At 41.3% G+C, this 20,803-nt stretch overlaps 1 protein-coding gene across 1 annotated transcript in view; it reads right to left on the bottom strand.

Moving 5' to 3' along the window:
- The window catches only part of LOC121329057 (PR domain zinc finger protein 5-like), a 90,052-nt gene extending 70,783 nt beyond the window's left edge, over positions 1–19,269 (bottom strand). Inside the window, exons 1-5 of the mRNA XM_041274345.1 lie at positions 19,027–19,269; positions 17,959–18,042; positions 13,963–14,085; positions 3,863–4,028; positions 2,211–2,385 (exon numbers count right to left, since the gene is read on the bottom strand). Of these exons, the coding sequence (XP_041130279.1) occupies positions 2,211–2,385; positions 3,863–4,028; positions 13,963–14,085; positions 17,959–18,042; positions 19,027–19,125 (647 nt within the window). The 5' untranslated portion in view covers positions 19,126–19,269. The remainder of the gene's footprint in view (positions 1–2,210; positions 2,386–3,862; positions 4,029–13,962; positions 14,086–17,958; positions 18,043–19,026) is intronic.
- Between the last annotated feature and the right edge of the window lie 1,534 nt (positions 19,270–20,803).

Here is a 20,803-nt window from a genome sequence, read left to right as displayed (position 1 = left end):
CCCCAATGTGTGCTGCTTGACCTTGTTCTTATGAACCGCCGTGCCTGCTGGGGTCCTGTCCACCAGCAGAGGGTGAATGTCTTTGAAATTTTAAGGATCCAGTTTCGCTGCCGGAAGGGGAGGAGGGGGACCGGAGCTGTCTGCCAGAGAGGGGGACGCCGCAAACCCCAGCAGCAGTTTCTCTGCCGGAGATCGTGGGGGAGGTCCGGAGACCTGCTCCCTCTGCAGTTTCTTCCCTGCAGGAAGAACGGTGGTTGAAGCCCCACCAAGGGGAGCTGCCGGCGCCGAAGGAGGGGGAAGGTCAGGAGACCACACCCCAAGCAGCCTTTCCGCTGCTAGGACTACCCTGGCAGGAGAATGCTACCCTGCTGACAGCATTACGACCTGTGGGCCCCTGGAAGCCTCTTGGTCCTGGCCAAGGACTTTGGGCGGGACTTTTGGGCTTTTACGGGGGGAGGTGGCCATTGAGGCCATGTGTGCTTTGCACAGGAGGGGGTATATGTAACAAAGTGCCCGCCCCTGTGAAGCAACCCAACGCTCACTGTATCCCTCTGCCAGTAAAGCCAGAATTGAACCCTTCTTTTCCTCACTCAAAACTTTCCTTTTCAACTCTTTGGGCATGGTCAATAGTTATTTTTTTATTCCAATTACTTTAGAGGTACTACTAGCACTGTTTTGCCATCCAGCTGGTCCTATTGCAAGAGGATAGTGATGACCACAGGAGTGGTTTTTATACTTTTCCTCGTTAAATAAGATTTGGTTCAGGTGATCCCCTAATCAGTGCCTCATTCTGTAGGATGAGGTGTTCCTGTGTTGGAATTCAACAGACACTGGAATGGAATGGCTGCCATACATGTAGAGATGCTGATTTAAGAACAATTTGCAGTGGTCTCTTAATTTTTTCCAGAGCTGTGTGTGTGTATATAAAACAAATTAATGCACTTACCCATCATCACACGCAACTCCGTCACCAGTTTTCTGATACAAAGTCCATCTCTTCAATGTTACAGCTTATCTGAATATCCATCACAGCCTGTTATTTTTTATTTTTTTTAATTCTCTCTCTAATGCCAAATCAGTCTTTCTCATATTGTGCAGTTACACAGAGCTTCCTCTAGTTTCACCTGCCGAAACACAGCCAAAACAAAGCAAACGAAACATGCTAGGGTAATGTAACAGTTAATCATTAAACAGTTTTAGATGCTATGATGTATTTTTTTAATTTTTTATCTGTGATCTTTTGTTGTTTTTGTGCATTTTCATTTGAAATAGAACTGTGACTTTAGGGCCTTATCGAGCACTATATTCGGCAATTTGTAATACGGTACGTACTGGATTTAAAAGTATGTACCGTATTACAGTTAACGTATCATCTCTTTAGTATTGACAAATGATATTTTCAGAATCATATCGTTCTGAATTAAAATGCTACTGTTGAAAATGTAGTACTGTAGTGTAGTATAATACTGTACCCACAAAATCAATACACTACATGTACATGGAAGCCTATTTATTTTAAAACACCGGCCTTTCAGATGTGTATTTTTGCTATTGTATCTTTTTTGTGTTCCCTGAAATGGCTGGAACGGGCCAAAAAGAAATAATCGTATGAGTCACACGCGTTTAACCGTCACTGAAGTCAAAATTTTAGTCGGACATGCGAGTGCTGACTGTATGTCTGTATTTTTTTTATTTTTTGTATGATATACTTAGTATTTTTAGGGAAAATGTGCAGTGTGGCCACACTCTGAGGCCACCAAAATAAATGTGTTCACGCTTTTATAGCAAAACACCTGCTTTTATTTTAGAAATAGTTGGTGAAGTTTATTTTTTTAAAGTAGAAATGCAATTAAAAATGTCTTGCTTGTGCTCTTATCATAAAAGCCATTCTGTTTATATTAAAGTTTTTTTAACTTCACCTCTGAAATGTTGAATATCTACAGTCAACCTGACCTACCACACTCCCTGATGTTATATGCAGTTCTACAGAATTACATGGGTGAAGTGCCATTACAAGAGAAAAAAGACTTTTCCATTTCTCAGACATACCATACAGTATCAGCTACCCGAGATAACAGAATTTCATCTGGCCCCACATTATGCTGAGTTTATATCCAGATCTAGCGGGCTATTAAGGTACTTTGGTTTCCATAATGTGGTTAAAAAATATAAAGTGTATTTCATTTTATAAAAAATAATTGAACACTTACTGTCTTTGTAAAGCCTGTTTGACAGGAAACCTCTTCCCACAATTCCTGCACTTGAATTCTTTGTCTTCACTGGGTTTTTGGTGAAGTGTCTGTAAGTGTGCAGCAAGTATCTCTTGGCTAGAGAAACTGCTCTCGCAGTGTGGGCAGGGGTGGTCCTCCTTTCCACTTACCAGGTCTGTGAATTCAAAATGGCAATAATGAAACACACAGCTCCTTACCTGAACATAAACTGCAACAACAGTGAAAGACTATTACAGGACTATCAACAAGCATGCAAAGGTTGCATTTACAGATTTACTGGTGTACTAAGCTTTTGCTCCAGGATACTGAATGCACCACATTTTATTTTTTAAATTTGTAAAGTGACAAAACCAGAAATAAATAGCATACAGCAGAAAGCAAATTTTAGGTCTCCTTAGTTGTTTAGTACCCTTTTTGAACTTTACCTTCACTGGAGCAAAAGCTTAGCAAATCTGTCCCTATGTGTCGGAACCAAGATAAATACTTTACACTACAAAACTAAAAGCTGTTAAAACCACGGAATGCAAACAGAATATTTTAAAGGTGTGCTATTTTTTAGGGGGATGTTGCTTCATTTATGTTCACATTCAGAGGGAAAATTATTATTAAACACTAACAGAAACTCATCTCTAAAAACTTAAATTATACACTAACAGAAACCCATATTAAACAACTTCATTTGGTGCCACATGGTTTTTATACAAAGTAAGACAGGCAGAGATCCAAAGCATTCACACTCCATTCAGTTACACAAAGACAGGGAGAGATCCAAAGCGTTCACTCTCCATTCAGTTATACAAAGACAGGGAGAGATCCAAAGCATTCACACTCCATTCAGTTATACAAAGACAGGGAGAGATCCAAAGCATTCACACTCCATTCAGTGATATACAGAGAGGGAGAGATCCAAAGCATTCACACTCCATTCAGTGATATACAGAGAGGGAGAGATCCAAAGCGTTCACTCTCCATTCAATTATACAAAGAGAGGGAGAGATCCAAAGCATTCACACTCCATTCAGTTATACAAAGACAGGGAGAGATCCAAAGCATTCACACTCCATTCAGTTATACAAAGACAGGGAGAGATCCAAAGCGTTCACTCTCCATTCAGTTATACAAAGACAGGGAGAGATCCAAAGCATTCACACTCCATTCAGCGATATACAGAGACGGAGAGATACAAAGCATTCATACTCCATTCAGTTATACAAAGACAGGGAGAGATCCAAAGCATTCACACTCCATTCAGTGATATACAAAGAGGGAGAGATACAAAGCATTCATACTCCATTCAGTTATACAAAGAGAGGGAGATATCCAAAGCATTCACACTCCATTCAGTTATACAAAGACAGGGAGATATCCAAAGTGTTCACACTCCATTCAGTTATACAAAGACAGGGAGAGATCCAAAGCATTCACACTCCATTCAGTTATATACAGAGAGGCAGAGATCCAAAGCATTCACACTCCATTCAGTTATATACAGAGAGGCAGAGATCCAAAGCATTCACACTCCATTCAGTTATACAAAGACAGGGAGCGATCCAAAGCATTCAAACTCCATTCAGTTATACAAAGAGAGAGAGAGATCCAAAGCGTTCACTCTCCACTCAGACCAATCTCACCTATCTGTGGTGCTTCTCTGCTTTTTTCTTCAACCACTTTGATGAGTTCTTCATCATCTTCTTCCTCCTCCTCCACTTCTTCCATGTCACTGTCCAAGTAACCAATCAAAAGCTCTGTGTCCGTTTCAATGTCATCCACAGCCAGGTAGAATATATTTTCTCCATCCTGTCATCAACACATGAAACAATTTGTTTTCATAGGACCTTTGAGATTACTTTAGGTTATTGTATATTTTTCAGTGCATTCTTGGCCAGAGGAGTGAGTCGCTGGGCCAGATTTTAGTTGTTATGCCTCATGGGTTTTTCTTGTTATTTCCCCACATTTTGGTATAGATTGGTTGTTTTTAAAAATATTTGTGAAGCAAACCAACCAAAATGCTGCAAGTGTCAAGATTACTTCAGTTCAATATGCCGTCTCTCGACAATTACACCTGCAGGCTAATAGAAAGCTAGTGAAGTGCCTGCTTCCATGAATAGCTGCATTCCATGTTTCTGTACTAAAGACTTGAAAACAGCATTATAAATCTCAAGGTGGAACTGATTAACATCCAGCATGTTAACTAAACTTCCTGCCGCCGTTCATTATACTACACATTTATGTCTGTCTTCAAACTTCTAGATAATGGTTTTTAATTTTGTCACAAGACTAACTTCTACTGTCAACCGGTCAAGTAGCAGCTAATTGTATGATAAAAATAAGCATAAAATGATCCCCAATAAATCTTATCAATTCTCATAATGTTGAATTGTTAACAAAATTGTCAGTATAATAGTATCTAACCAAAATATTTAACATGTATAAAAACCACTAAGTTATAAAAAAAAAAAAAGGATCTGATGGCTGTGTTGTTTTTTAAGTCTTTGTGGCAATTTGGCCACTGATTGTGAACAGGTGTAGAGGTGATGCAGTGCAAAGGAAATCACAGACAATTGTAATCCGGTAGGAAAGTGGTTTTAATTGTAATCCGGGTCTGGCGACCAAATAATAAATCCCGGCAATACACAACGATGTGTCTTGCACAGAGAAAACAACAGGGTTACAGTCCCAAACAATAATCATAGATGTATCTGCCCCACAATAATACGGCACATGGTCACCAGTCCTGGGTGCGTGTGGTCATGCTCGTGGTGGGTGATAAACAGTGGTGGTTCAGTAAACATAGACAGTTACTAACAGACAATACAAACAAACACAACACTCACGAACATTCTTTTACGTTCTTTTTTTATTTCTCTGGCAGTCACTACTGCAGCTCTCTCGGTCCTTCCAGGTTAAAGTGCAAACCCAAGCGAAGGAAAAGATTAGCGTTTCTCTGGCCCCTTTTACACTACCCCGTATGATCCCTTGATAAACGATTCCAGCTAAGTCTATAGCTTGCAGCTGCTACCTCGTTTACCTTCCGGGTCAATAAGTTTCTACAACAGAGTCTCGCTTCCATCCAGGCTGACCGACTTCCCGACCTCAGAAACGAACTGTCAGGCCATCCCGTCCAGATACTTTTCCTTTCGCTATTTAGCACCATCACAGGTCGAGAGGGAGATTTACAACCAAAACTATTTGCACTTCTGTCACATATCCCACTGCTCAGAGTGGAGCGGAAGGTATACTCGGCTGAATCTACCTTTCCCTTTACTCCCCCCTCCTGGGAAAAATAATCAGCATTTTGGTGGTCCTTTCCCAAACGGTGTACCATATGGTACATGAATGCAATGCCAGATACCACCGTTGCTCAGCATTGCTGTCCTTCATCGTGCTTAACCACCTGAGTGGGGCGTGGTCTGTGACAAGATCAAACTAGTGCCCCAGCAGGCACTTTAGTAAAGAGTAGTCCATTTAATGGCAAAACACTCCTTTTCGACTACAGAGTAGTTGCGTTCCCAAGGTAGCATCTTTTTGCTGATGTACAGTATCGGGTGTTCTACTCCAGCTACCTTTTGGGACAAGACAGCACCCAAACCTACATCCGATGCGTCTGTGTGGAGGATGACTCTCTTGGTGAAATCTGGTATGATAAGAGTGGGGGCCTGGCAAAGTCTATGCTTAATCGATCAAACGCCCCTTGACACTCAGCTGACCACTTAATAAATTTGGAGCACTCCTTTTGGTGAGGTCAACTAATGGGTTAAAGTGGCAGTAATAGCCGGCTAATCCCAGTAGTAACCTCACCTGAGTCTTGGTTTTGGGGATCGCTGCATCAACCAAAGCCTGGATTTTGGTGACTACGGGTCTCACCCTTCCATTCCCCATTAAAAATCCCAAATAGTGAGTTTCTTTTTTGGCAAAAACACATTTCCTCAAGTTAGTTGTCAGCCGGGCTGCCCTTAGAGACTAAAGGATGGCTGCAAACCTAGCCAAATGCTCTCGCCAGGTGGAGTTGTAAATAACCACATCATCAATATACGCTGCTGCATATTCATGATGTGGGTGTAAAGCCTGGTCCATCAGTCTCTGAAAGGCAGCGGGCGCACCATGTAGCCTAAACTGCATGGTTTTAAAGTGAAACAGCCCTTCTGGTGTTCTCTCTAGAGGGGATCTGCCAGTATCCCTTTGTCAGGTCCAGAGTGGAGATAAACCCAGCTTTTCCCAGTCTATCTAGAAGTTCGTCGACCCAAGGCATGGGGTATGCATCGAATTTGGCAATAGCGTTTACCTTTCTGTAATCTACACAGAAGCGGTTGGTGCCGTCCTTCTTGGCCACTATGACAATAGGACTGCACCACTCGCTCCTGGAAGGCTCAATCACCTCAATAACCTCTTTGTGAATTCCACTTCGAATTTCTGATATCCGGTGTGGTCTCTCTCGCACAATGACACCTGGTGGAGACATAATGTCATATTCAACCAAATTAGTCCTGCCAGGCAAGTCAGAAAAAACATCGCTGAACTCCTCAGTAAGCTTACACAGCTCCCATTGCTGACCTGGAACCAATTGTGCCCCCATAGAAATGATTTTTGTGCTAGGAGTCTTTGGACAGGGGCCTAAATCATCCTCTATATTGCCTTGGGCTATGAACAAGACCTCCCTTGCCTGCCAGGGCTTTAATAAATTTACATGATAAATTTCACGTTCATTACGGCGATCGGGCTGTCTAATTTCATAATTCACTTTCCCTACAGCCCGAATCACTTCATATGGCCTCTGCCATTTAGCACACAATTTCGATTCTGATGAGGGAAGTAGCGGCATTACCTTGTCTCCTGGTCAAAAGGCTCGAATTAGTGCATTTTTGTTGTAATGCTGTTGTTGTCGGTGCTGAGCCGATCCCAGGTTGTCCTGGCCCAAACGACTGACCTAATCTAGACGATCTCTTGGTAGGAGTACATGCTTCACTATATTTTTGGACGAGCCTTTGTGCTCCTCTCACCCCTCTCTCAACAGATCGAGGATGCCGCGAGGCCGTCGACCGTACAGGAGCTTGAAGGGGGAGAACCCTGTCGAACTCTGCGGCACCTCTCTCACTGCGAAAAGGAGGTAGGGAAGTCTCTGCATCGACTTCAAGGTCTGATTAAAGCGTTCCACCAAACCGTCCATATGTGGATGATAAACAGACGTCCTGATGGGACGTATTTTTAATATTTTATACACCTGCTGTAGCTTGTTAGACAAAAAAGTGGTTCCATGACCAGTCAAAATCTCTTTGGGGATCCCTACTCAGGCCATAAGCTGTACGAATTTGTTGGCTATTGCAGCGGTGCTAGTGGATCTCAATAAAACTGCCTCTGGATATCGCGTTGCATAATCTACCACTACTAATATATGCGTATACCCAGAGTCAGAAGGTAGCAAAGGGCCCACTATGTCCATTGCAATGCGTTCAAAGGGGGTGGAAATAATCGTCGGGGCGCACTCGACCCGGCACTACTCGCTGGCAGTCTGGGCATGTGGCTACATATCAGTATGAAGACCTAACGAATAGAATCGGGCCAATATCCGCTCCCTCGTCTTCTCAGCTCAGTCCGACAAGACGGAGGAACAAATAATTGTGTTATAGGCTGTCCTGTGCCCGTGGCTAGATTTACTCTATACAGTAATCGCCCCTTGATACTGAAATGTGGATATACTAGCACCCCAGCGCCATCAACGTCCTTATCTTCAATAGACCAGACCTGCTCCCAAGCGTGCACTAGTGGCGGGTCATTGTGTTGACCCCACACTATGTCCGCGCTTGAGTACTACATGTCTGGTACATTGAGAGGGGCCGGAGTAGCATCTGCCCTGGTTGGCCCAGTAACCTTGCCCTCTCGGACTCCCTTTGACTGGCGTTTGTTACCATTCAAGCACTTTCCCACCAGACCCCAGCCTTGTCTCAAAGATGCTCCCTCCCATTTCGCAGTCCATCTCTCCTTATTAATTTTTCTAGGACGGAAAATAGGGGAAAACATTTCAGGGTGAAAAGGAAACATCACCAATTCGTTCCCTTTTCTTTCTTCCTGCCATGTTTACATGTGTGGCTGAGACTACCATTATTTGCATCAATTCTCTGAATTCTGGCCATTTTGTCTCGGCCCAGAATAACTGGGTGTGGCAACCTTTCCGCCACCCCTACTACCAGGTGACGTTTTATCAGTCCCACCGATAAGTATACTTTTAGGGTGGGGTATGCCGCCGTGTCTGCATAAACACAGGAGATGACCACCTGACTTCGTGGCCGCCATGACACACCCCCAGGAGAGATGTCCGAATTAAGGTTTGCTCATAACCCGTGTCCACTAATGCGCAGGTTTTCACATTATCTAAAACCACATCGATCATACAAGGCCCCTCCCAACCACTGTCCCCATGCTTACCTATTTCAGGTGCCCAATTACAAGTGGCCAGGTCACAAGCCATGGCAGGGGGCATGACCTGGCCATATGTCCTGGTTGGTGGCATAAAACAGCACCTCTACCCCAGCTGGGGGCCAACCTTGGTCTCCATGGGAGGGAGAAAAGGGGGCCCACTGGGGTCGGCGGTCTCGGAGGTCTGGGTCCCGGGACGGATGGTGGGGGTGGTGTTGGAGGAGAAAGAGGTAAGGGTCGGCTGTTCCGAAGGGCAGGGGCTGACATTATCTCAACCCGGGCAGAAGCTAGGGAGTCCTCGAAGTTTTCCGCCAGCTGCACGGCCTCCTCCAGGGTGTCAGGGTTGTGGCACCATATCCACGCCTCGGTATCGGCGTTGACATGGCAGAACTGCGCCACCACTATTGCCTCCCCCATCTGTGCCACAGTCTTATTTTAAGGGGTCAGCCAGTGCACCATGTGGTCACCAGGTTGTAGTTGGCAGCGTTGAGGTCACTCATAGCCTGGTAGGCTGTCTGAGTTTCCCCAGTCAGGCAGGGTCCTAGGCTGGCTCGCCCAGAACTCCCTCGGCCAAGCCGCAGTGGTGGCCAGCTGTTCGCATGCCACCAAGTACGCCTACGGGTCGTCCTCCGTCAACATCTTCATCGCCTGAGCCTTCGGTGACGACATAACGGGTGTTGCGGTAGGAGCTGGCACTGTGGACATTGACAGCCCTACCCTTGGTAAACAATTACAGATGCGTCTAAAGCTTGCAGCTGCTACCTCGTTTACCTTCCGGGTCAATATGTTCCTGAAACATCTCACTTCCATCCAGGCTGACCGACTTCCTGACCTCAGAAACGAACTGTCAGGCCAGCCCGTCCAGATACTTTTCCTTTCGCTATTTAGCACCCTCACAGGTCGAGAGGGAGATTTACAACCAGAACTCATTGTATTTCTGTCACAGTCCTATAAAATGCAAGCTCTGAGTTTGCCCTCAGGATAAATACATTGCATAAATCACAGCATCACAAGAATGCAACAAGTAAATGACCTGTCCTCAGAAGGATTTGTGTGTCCAACTTGTTACTCAAAGGGACATGTGCCAGAAAGCAAGCTGTTGTGATGTGTGATATGACCAGATTAGAGTTATTATACAAGGTTTTCAACCTGTAATAAGACACACCGAAGTCTGTATGCATTCACTTCAGATCCATGCCATGCTTAAGGTAACTGCAGCTGACATGGATCTGATTGGCAGCACCTGCTTTTAGTCAGTTAGTAGTTCTAAAAACCAGGACTTTGGACCCCTTCCATGGCACCCAGTTTTTTTTTTTTTTTTTTTTTTTTTTTTTTTAAACACCACTGCTTTTATTAATTGTAGCAACGTGTAATGGCCAAATAAGATGTGTGTCTAGAATGACTGAATCCCTTGCACATAAATTGGGACCCAACAACCCTTTACACAGAGATGCAAGAACAACCTATCACTCATACTATTGTAGTTAAATTCATAATTAAAAGCAAAAAAAAGTCTACTTAGATGCCAATGGTTGGAATATTAAAAGGTTATAAATGGGCAAGAAAATGACTGCAAGTTAAAAGACTCCTTTAACCCTTTGCAGTCCATTTATTCAGAGCTTGTCAGGTGCATCAGGTCCAATTTATTTTCACATGCACTGTTTAAAATATTTTTTTTCCCCCAGAGTAAAACAGGTTTAAAAGGCACAGAATCTCAAAAGTGCATATAATGCATCTCAATAATGCATCTCCAGCCAAGCCCCACCCCTTGATTGTTGTATTTTTCACACATACCTCTTTATAGATGTGCATACTGATAAATCCTCTCCTAATCACTTGTTTTCTCACCAACTTCCTTAATAATTCGATAGAAGTCATTATTTTATTACTATAACATCTCAAAAAGCTCTGCAAATGTCAGTGATATTCTTTGAGCGCTGGATGCAGAAGCAGCTCTCTTCTTTGTTTATATAGTGTTATCTATGTGGTGCATGGGGCTATCAGATATGCCCTTTTTTTCAGGTTCATTTGGCTCCTATCGGTCTCACTCGGCCATTGAAAGGTTTTCTCGTCTTTTTTCCGGAGAAAAAACGACTAGAGACCTGTGCTTTCCATCTTTTTGATGATGTCGGACAGGATCCGACATCGGACTGGAAAAGGGAAAATTGACATAGGCCCGCAAAGGGTTAACTTTATATTTGACCTTGAAAGTGAATAAATGAATCTCCCCTGTAAAATGAATACATCATTCAGAACAGTTAATGCTATCCTCAACACATCCTGCATATCAAAGTTAATGCTCTCCTCAATACACCCATCATATCAAAGTTAATGCTCTCCTCAACATACTTTCCATATCAAAGTTAATGCAATCCTCAACACGCCCTCCATATCAAAGTTAATGCAGTCCTCAACACGCCCTCCATATCAAAGTTAATGCAATCCTCAACACGCCCTCCATATCAAAGTTAATGCTCTCCTCAACACACCCACCACATCAAAGTTAATGCTTTCCTCAACACGCCCTCCATACCCTAAATGTGCTCTATCTGGTGTTCTGCTTACATCACAAGTTAACCCTACTCCTTTAAAAGAATAATAGCTATTAAGATACCATGAGAACTTGAGGCCTTCACATGTACGGCTGCTGCACTGTGCAAATTAATGAATCCACTTGCCTCTTTCCAAAATGTTTTGTAGACATAGACGTAGACGTAGACGTAGATAGCTTGGTGCATTAGAGTGCTGGCTTGTTCTTCATCCTTAATCTTCCACTTTAACATCTCCAAAGCGTGGCCTTTAAAATGTTTTCCACCTCACAGTAAATACCTTCCCTGATGCACTAAACTGGCTCTTTGTTTTATTATCTAGTACAGACCAAAACTGCGTCAGATTCTCTGGGGGGTAGGTTAGATGGGTTTGGATGAGCTCAGAATGGAACCTGGTGTTATTTACTTGTTATTAGCACTTGCAATATCATTACTGATCCTCTTCTTGACAGCCAGAGTTCTTTTGTTTTATTTTGCTTTTTCAGATATATCATGGTATCTAATCACTTTATGTACTATAGTTCAATCTCACTTTAATATATAGGCAGCCATGTGACCTAAAGCAAAAGTACCAGAGTGCAGCAACTTAGCTACAGAGCTGAATTTAAAACATCTGAGAGAATCATGTATTATATATATATATATATATATATATATATATATATATATATATATATATATATATACACACACACACACACACACACACACACACACACATTTATATACATATACACACACACAGTGCCTATAGAAAGTCTACATCCCCTTTCAAAATGTTCACCTTTTGTTGCCTTATAGCATGGAATTAAAGTTCATTAAAATATATTTTTTTTGTTTTGTTTTGTTTTGTTTAAATCTACACATCCTACCCCACAACTTCCAAGTGAAAAAAATATTCTAGAAATTTGTAGAAAATGTATTAAAAATAAAAATTGAAATAGCTTGGTTGGATAATTGTCCACCCCCCTTGTAATAGCAATCCTAAATTAGCTCAGGTGTAACCAATCATCTTCAAAATCACACGCCAAGCTAAGTGGCCTCCACCTGTGTTAAATTATATTGATTCAGATGATTTCAAGATAAATTCAGCAGTTCCTGTAGGTTCCCTCTGCTGGGTAGTGCATTTCAAACCATGAGCACCAAGGCGCTTTCAAAAGAACTCCGGGAAGTAGTTGTTATAAGGCACAGATCAGGGGATGGGTATAAAAAAACATCAAAAGGCCTTGAATATCCCTTGGAGCACGGTCAAGACGATTATTAAGAAGTGGAAGGTGTATGGTACCATCAAGACCCTGCCTAGATCAGGCCGACCCTCCAAACTGGATGACTGAGCAAGAAAGACTGATCAGAGAGGCTATCAAGAGGCCAATGGCAACTCTGCAAGAGCTACAGGCTTTTATGGCCAAGACTGGCCAAAGTGTGCATGTGACAACAATATCCCAAGCACTCCACAAATCTGCCCTGTGTGGTAGGGTGGCAAAAAGGAAGCCATTACCCAAGAAAGCCCACCTTGAATCTCATTTGAAGTATGCAAAAAAACAGTCCTTGAGGAAAACCTGCTGCCCTCTGCAAGAAAGCTGAAACTGGGACGGAAGTTCACCTTTCAGCATGACAACGACCCAAAGCACACAGCCAAAGTTACACTGGAGTGGCTAAGGAACAAAAAGGTAAATGTCCTTGAGTGGCCCAGTCAGAGCCCCGACCTAAATTCAATTAAAAATTTGTGGCATGACTTGAAGATTGCTGTCTATCAACACTCCCCAAGGAACTTGACAGAGCTTGAACAGTTTTGTAAAAAAGAATGGTCAAATATTGCCAAATCTAGGTGTGCAAAGTTGGTAGAGATCTATCCCAATAGACTCACAGCTGTAATTGCTGCCAAAGGTGCTTCCACCAAGTATTAACTCAGGGGTGTGGAGACTTATTCAATTATGATCTTTCAGTTTTGCTTTTTAATATATAATTTTTTCTCAATAAAAACTTTTTTTCCCCTTAACAGTGTGGAGTATGGTGCGTAAAAATGGAAAAAAATCCTCACTTAAATGCATGAAACTCCGAGGCACTGACACAACAAAATGTGAAAAAGATCAAGGTGATATAGACTTTCTATAGGCACGGTATACATGATTAGAATTCCTTTAAGTCTGAATTAACTATTTGGTATGCTTCCAGAGCCACTATATTTGTAATATCATCTGCTTGTCACCAATATCCTCTCAAAGATAGTGGCAATCTTTGAAAAAATGGACGGCAGCAAGTCTTCAGACAGAATCTTGTGTCTCCCGACACCTGCTTCACTCTTTGGCATATTAGTTCAAGGAATGTGTTGGACAGGTGTTACTTTGTTTCTGAAATTGAAAGTTCCAGTACAACTCATTGAATGTGTTTAGAAATTATTTGAGTTTTTCTTTTTGTCTCCCCGAATTCCACAAGTCGCTGCTCTTCAAAAGATGAGGGTTAGTTATACTCCCATGGTTGTGTCCTTATAAAAGCTATAGTCTTTTCAGAGCAGTGCTTAACTGATTCCACGTCATATGCGCTAGATTTATCCAATGTGTATACAGTACATTCAGCAGTTTACTTTAAGGTCCATATTCTCACTTGGTTTACACACTGGTTGAGAAAGCCCTTCTTCCACTGCGTAAACTAAATGAGAATAGGGCCCTGGAAGAACTTCCCAGACAGAAAAACAGACAAAAAAAAACATGCAAACACACACACCCTTTCTATGATAAGAAGGGCCAGCATGTGAAAGCAGACAGCTGTACCTGAATAGCAGCCAGGTTCTTTTGCTCTTGTGAGGGCGCCTGATGGACGAAGCGAAGCCAGCTTGCATGTCGTGGATTACTGGCATCCAGAATGTAAAGCACTTCTCCTTTACTCCCACGAATCTGAAACATCACAAGTAAAACACTGAGTTTTAATATCTACATTTTGAGACCAAGCGCAATATCTTCCTGTTACTTCAGCGGGTTTCCATCAACTTACCTTTCGAGTACAAAGAACCAAGACATTGGGAACAGTACAAATCATCATCTTCTTTATTTCTCAAAAATCATTTACAGCTAAGCGATGGCCAAAAGTTTTGCATCACTCTATAGAATTAATTCATTTTGTACGGACCATATACAGATTTTAAATTGAGTTTCCCAGTGTATATGGGATTTTGAAATGACAGTTTCATAACTTCAATAACATCATAATTTTAGACTGTAATATGAAACTCAATGTACTGGATGAAAATTAATGTTTTGGCAAAAGCATTAACGTTCCTTTGATATTGCAAATTAGCTGTTTCATACTTAACTATGCTAGAGAAGAACACAACACCATAGGGAAATATCCAGCCATTTTAAAACGATAGGTTGTGGGGCAGATACTAATGTTAGAATAAGCTAAGCAGACAGAAAAGATATAGCTTTTTAACTTATGTAGGACACATTATGGATCACAATTTATCATTATTCTGTGCTGTCAAATGATCTAATGCATTGGGAAACAAACATTTATCTAAACAGAGCTATTTACATCATGATAATATGATCAAAAAACACACTCCCAATGTACCGTACGTTTTGAAAATACAAACTTAGCAGAAAGGGCTGCAGGGCAGCGCAGACTTTGGGCTCTGTTCATCAAAGTGTCAGTCGCAACATGCTTTCTGTCGGATTTTCAGGCATAAATTAAAATAGACGTTCCCCACGGACCGCCCACGCAACAGAACAATCGGAAGAAAAAGGGAGCCCAGTCGATCCACAAACTGTGGATGGAACTCAAAAAACTGTGAAGAAACTTTGAAGAATGAATCAACTGCAAGGGACATCAACACATTAAAGTTATATTATAATAGTGATTGTCACTGAATTGTAAATATTAAGGACTCGCTGTTTGACTGTAGCCTCAGCATCATTGTTTGTATAAATGTTTCTCTGAATCGAGTCGCGGTAGATGTTATTACTGCTACTATTTTATGTGCAAATAGTTGCTATTTCTAAATAAGTAGCATTTACTCATATGAAACTTGTGTGTTTATAACTACGATATGCATAATACTAAAGTATTTTACCTGTGAATTACACATTTGACTACAGTCACAGACACCCATAGTTATGTATTATGCATTTACTTTATTTTGTAATGCTACACAATTAGTGTAATGATCACGAACCATGTACTATGTATCCTTACAAGAAAGGCAAGCTTCATGAATATATTTGATTTTTATTTATTGTCAAGGTTAGCAAACCTAAGGAAATAATTGTACCTAGGTGGTGGTGGCAGTAGTTTAAAAATACATTTAATTCCTTTGGAAATCGTATGTATTATCGATGTTTTTAACATGGGCGTTTTGCCCAATCCAACTTGTGAAATTTTGTTTTTGTAGCTTTAAGGTATGAATAGTTGGCAAATAGTGTTTTCATTTTTTTTTAACATTATTCACACATTGCCACGCTCTAATAAATACAACTGCTAAGCTTTATTTAACCAATGGTTTAAATAAACCAATCTCGAAGTTTTCAGGAATAAAATGAAAGAATGCACCTTGGTTAATGAATATGAATCTATATTCATGCAAGATATGAAAACCTATTTTAATATTTGCCATTTAATAAGCTAATATGGCAACATGCATTTTGGTTACGTTTTATTAACTTTTAAACCTCAGGCATTGACATACAGCTATGGCCAAAAGTTTTGCACCCCCCTATAGAATTAACACATTTTGCTTCATAAAGTCAAATGAAACCTGCTGAATAATGTTACGTTAACATACTGAATTGTATACCGCCTTGTAGTATTCCACATACGGACAAAAATGTAAAAATGTGACATTTCGAAATCTAACATGAAATACTGTACTATTAGTATGGCTTCCGGTGGACTTTGCGATATCATTTTGTAGTTTCTTTGATTACATGCTAAATAAAATATATAAATTATTTGTATTTTTGACGCAGTGGCAAAAATGTTCTGGCTATGCCAGTGCTCCTTAATGATCCCCTCCGGGTCTCTGGAACAATCCAGTCCTCCTTACTGATCCCCTCCGGGTCTCTGGAGCGATCCAGTGCTCCTTACTGACCCCCTCCGGGTCTCTGGAGCGATCCAGTGCTCCTTACTGACCCCCTCCGGGTCTCTGGAGCGATCCAGTGCTCCTTACTGACCCCCTCCGGGTCTCTGGAACGATCCAGTCCTCCTTACTGATCCCCTCCGGGTCTCTGGAGCGATCCAGTCCTCCTTACTGATCCCCTCCGGGTCTCTGGAGCAATCCAGTGTTCCTTACTGATCCCCTCCAGGTCTCTGGAACGATGCCGTGGCGCAGAACCCCAGTGCATTTCTCAAAATCTCCCCTCAGTTCATCACACAGGTCAGGCAAATTACAGCTGTATCTAGTCTGAATCTTCTTTTCACCTCATCATTGGGCATGTTTAGAAAAGAAAGAATATTGCATAGCAGCCTTGTTTTCTAGGTCATATGCTGCGAGGGCTACAATTGCAAATGCATTTGCATTGGCATTTTCTACTAATACCACAGCCCCGTCCATGTTCTGTCTGTGTTAAAAACAGCCGAGACGTGGTGTTAAACATCGAATGAAAAAAGGTCCTTCTTTAAACTACAAGTGTATGATGAATCACTTTTCCGACTTTTAATGAAATGCAAATTAGGAAACTGACAGTTTTTTTAGGATTTATCGGATTGTGGAAAACAGTCGCTTGCACATGATGCAGATTCTTTTCTTTCATTTTTTGTTTTTTTGACGCCACCCTAAATTTGCTGCCCTAGGCAGCTGCTTAGTTTGGCCATCATCTGGTACTTGCAATACTCATATTGTTATGGTTCTAGTCTTTAAAACTGTACTATAAATGGAAAAAGGCTAAATTTAAGTTACCATTGAAACTGTAACTGTAGCAAAAACACAGATTTAAACGTCCAGGAAAACCTGGGTTAACGTAGTCCTTGTTTTCATTTACTGTAAACAAAATGCATTCACACAGCTCACTCAGTCGTTCGGTCTCCTTTAGCTTAAAAAACAAACTTGTGCTTTGTTTTAAAACTAAAATGTTACTAGTAAAAATACCCCTTACTTGCTTTGAAATCTGCCTCACCTCTGTCTGGATACATTTGTTGCTACTGTAATGTTTCCTTCTCCATGTCACCAAAATTACAGGGCAAAGGTCCTGTAAATGTTTTCATCAAAATTAGGGGCAGGCACGTTTTGCCCTAGTGTTGGAGGTTTGACCCGTTATCAATATCAAGCACATACAGTTAATTAAATGGACACTGTCCAATACAAAGAGCTTTGTAGGGCTGAGTTTTCTTCTGCACAATATATAGGAGTAGATTCCATAGTGCTGTAACTTCAGAGATGGTTTTATATCTTAGAAAAAAAAAATTGTACAAAGGAAAAGTACTTTGGGAATCTGAGACGCTTTTAAAAAGTCCCAGAACAATGATGTCTTTATATATCTTGAAACAAGCTTTAAAACAATACTAGTATAATTTGTATACGCTACTGCACACAAGTAGGAAACTTAGATTAAATGTAATCTAAAAGGGCTTGTTTGCATGATTCATACTGTACATACATGGAGCAGGAGTAACACAGCTCTCCTGTTGCATGCAGACAACCTTATTCTGGAACCCTCTTCATCGCATGAGTTTTTTATACAGTATCATGAACAGCGCTGGAGAATGTGGTCCTCTTGGGACAGAAATGCCCTGCTTGTGGCACTGCGGTATTGAAATAGGAAAATCAAGGAACCTACCTCCCACATTAATCTAGGATCCATGTTGTCATCTAACTCCTGGGGCATTCTCTTCTCACCTGCAAAGGGACCAAACTTCTCCCCCTACAAAGAAGGAAATTAAATAAATTAGCTTATTACACTGACTAATTACTTTGGTGCTTCAAGATTGGACCATCAGAAGTGTCACACACAATATTTTGGGGTTCAAAGCCGCTAGGGAGATCCCGGTGATATTACCATCCCTTCAGAATTTAATGAAGTTACCTTTCTAACTTTGACTAAAAAACAAAACATCAAGCTTCATCAGTCTGCCTTAAGTTGAATTTGAAACATTAAAGCCTGTTCCTCTGGAAACATCAGTAATGTGTGCAGATGTGCAAGCTCCTGTCAACTGAATCCCCAGCATCAGTCCTCTATCAGCATAACTACTAATCTGTCTATATACAACTTTATTATACATATATGATTATATTATATATATATATATATATATATATATATATATATAGAGAGAGAGAGAGAGAGAGAGAGAGAGAGAGAGAGAGAGAGAGAGAGAGAGAGAGAGAGAGAGAGAGAGAGGGGTTGATTTCATAAACACAAAACTTGTGCCTCGCTATGTCTACTTGTTATAACAATTATATAGTGTCAAGCAACCAAATGTTAACCTACGCGATCCAACTACATTTTTCTTGTTCAGCAAAGACCTGGTCTAAAAAAAGGTTTTACAATCAATATGACTTTGAAGTGTGTTTAATTACAATGAGAGATTAACCAGAACCCGAATATTCTCTAATAATTAGATTTGTATAATACATTACTACAGCGCTAAACTATAGTTAAACCCTTTGAGGGGCTGGGGAAATGTAATCAGTGTCTGCGATTTAAAGAGAGCCCCGCAGCTGATACGTGGCACTTCAAACTGAGGACTCCCCAGACAGTCAGTGCAAAGTAAAGCAAAGCAGCTGTTTTGAAATACAGCTTTTTTATTCCGGTGTTAGCTCATTATACACAATAGTTAGAAATATTATTGTGTTTGTTTGTTTGTTGCAGTGAATATGCATTGCATTTTTTTTTAAATAAACCAACCTTTTTTACCCTTCTGGCGGTGTAAAGACCGATTCCGTCTTGGACCTGAGAGGACTTCAAAGAAAATCTATCTGGAACGTACATACCAAGCATTTTCATGTATTCCAAAAACACATCTATCAGGGAATGAATTGTGTGGCTCTCGTTTGCTCTGCGTTCGGTTTGTTGTTTTAACTGTGTAAAGAAGTTGAAGTTAATCAAAGTTTTTCAGTCGAGTCTCCGCTTCCATGTTGCTGCAGTCTGGCTGAGCGGAATAGTCTGTTCCTATTGGTTAAAAGTTAGTGTCCAAAACATATCCGTGGAGAGCAGAGGGGAGCGCAGGACTCTAGTAGAGGCGTGTATCATTTGGTTTGCAATATGATAACTGTACAGTAACAAAGTTATCAAACTATCTAGTAAATTACTGACTTCCTACTCCAAATACCATTTCAACAACCCAGCATTAAAACCTCAATGGTATACAGATTTACACTTTTTTTTTCTGATATAGTTTTGCCTTTTGTAAACTCCTGATTTGTCATTCCCTAACCCTAACCCTAAGCCTAACCCTCCCCCTCCCCCACCACCCCGACACATAAAATAATCACAAACAAATAAAACACGTTTTTCAAACGCCATTCTTTTCTAATCTAACCCGCATTCGGAATGCAGTTGACGGCGGTTGCTATGTGACGTGATTGCTCGCGCTCAGTCTTGACGGGTCGGGCGGCATTCATTCGTTTTTGATTGCTAGTTCATCGTTGTCCCGTTATCGCGACAGCACAGAACTGCACTGTATTTCTAATAGTATCATTTTATTGACTCCATGAGGAGTCAAAGGGTTCCACTTTAATTCGAAGATGACCAGCAATGCTACTTTTGGGATATGCCTGCTGTCAGGTATGCGCTGAGCATTTATATCAAAGCTGCTGATAGGCCCCTCTGCAGACTGCTGTGGGTAATAAACAGTCAATGCGCGGAGCTGTCAGTCTCTTTTGCTTATCACAGACAGGTAGGTAAGGTGGGTGAGTATTACTCTAACCTTTTTCCAGTTGTGATTGTCTCTTTAAAGCCCCTTCGAGTTTTTGTGAGTTCCCTTGCAGTTAATTGATTGGAAGTATTGCCACTTCCACATAATCAGAAACTCGTTAGCTGAAAATGCGGAGCTAACGCTAGGCAACTGCGTTTCGTTTAAAAAAAAAAATCTTCTTCCACAGCCTGCATAGCTAGCGATTATTGGCAGCACTGTAACCCTCTGCAGCAGTAGCGGCTGCAGGATTTAATTCCTGGCTGGGCCCCAAATTTTCACGGACGGGCCGTTTCTGACTTAATGACCTGAACGTAATGACGTAATTACTAATATGTGTACTGTACAATGGTGCCGGCAAAGCCAGGCCATAGTGCCCGCAACAGCTGTTCTTAAATTGTGGGTCCTGAACACATTTCTGGAGGGTGGTTGTGATACGATTAGCCAATTGAATATCTGCATTTTCTCTGTGGAAGCCCAATGATAACTTAGCTGGGTGGGACATAAACTGTGGCTGTTTCAGTTGCAGGTACTGATAATAAGTTTAACCAATAGAGTCAAATTTCTGCCACGTTTTACACAGCTGTCCAATCATAAGCAAGCAGAGGCCATTCAAGAAAATTAAAGGCAATTGAGTAGCCAATGGGAGAGTGACAGATCTGACAGCTGTCCAATAATTCGTGAGCAGAGGCAGGGTGTTAATATGCCTGATAAACACTGAATTTGGCCGACTTATTGAGAAAAATAATACATTTAAGTATTTAGACTTTA

Source organism: Polyodon spathula, chromosome 2 (genome assembly GCF_017654505.1).
Source record: "Polyodon spathula isolate WHYD16114869_AA chromosome 2, ASM1765450v1, whole genome shotgun sequence".
NCBI classification, from domain to species: Eukaryota; Metazoa; Chordata; class Actinopteri; order Acipenseriformes; family Polyodontidae; genus Polyodon; species Polyodon spathula.
This window is presented reverse-complemented; position numbering and strand designations above follow the sequence as displayed.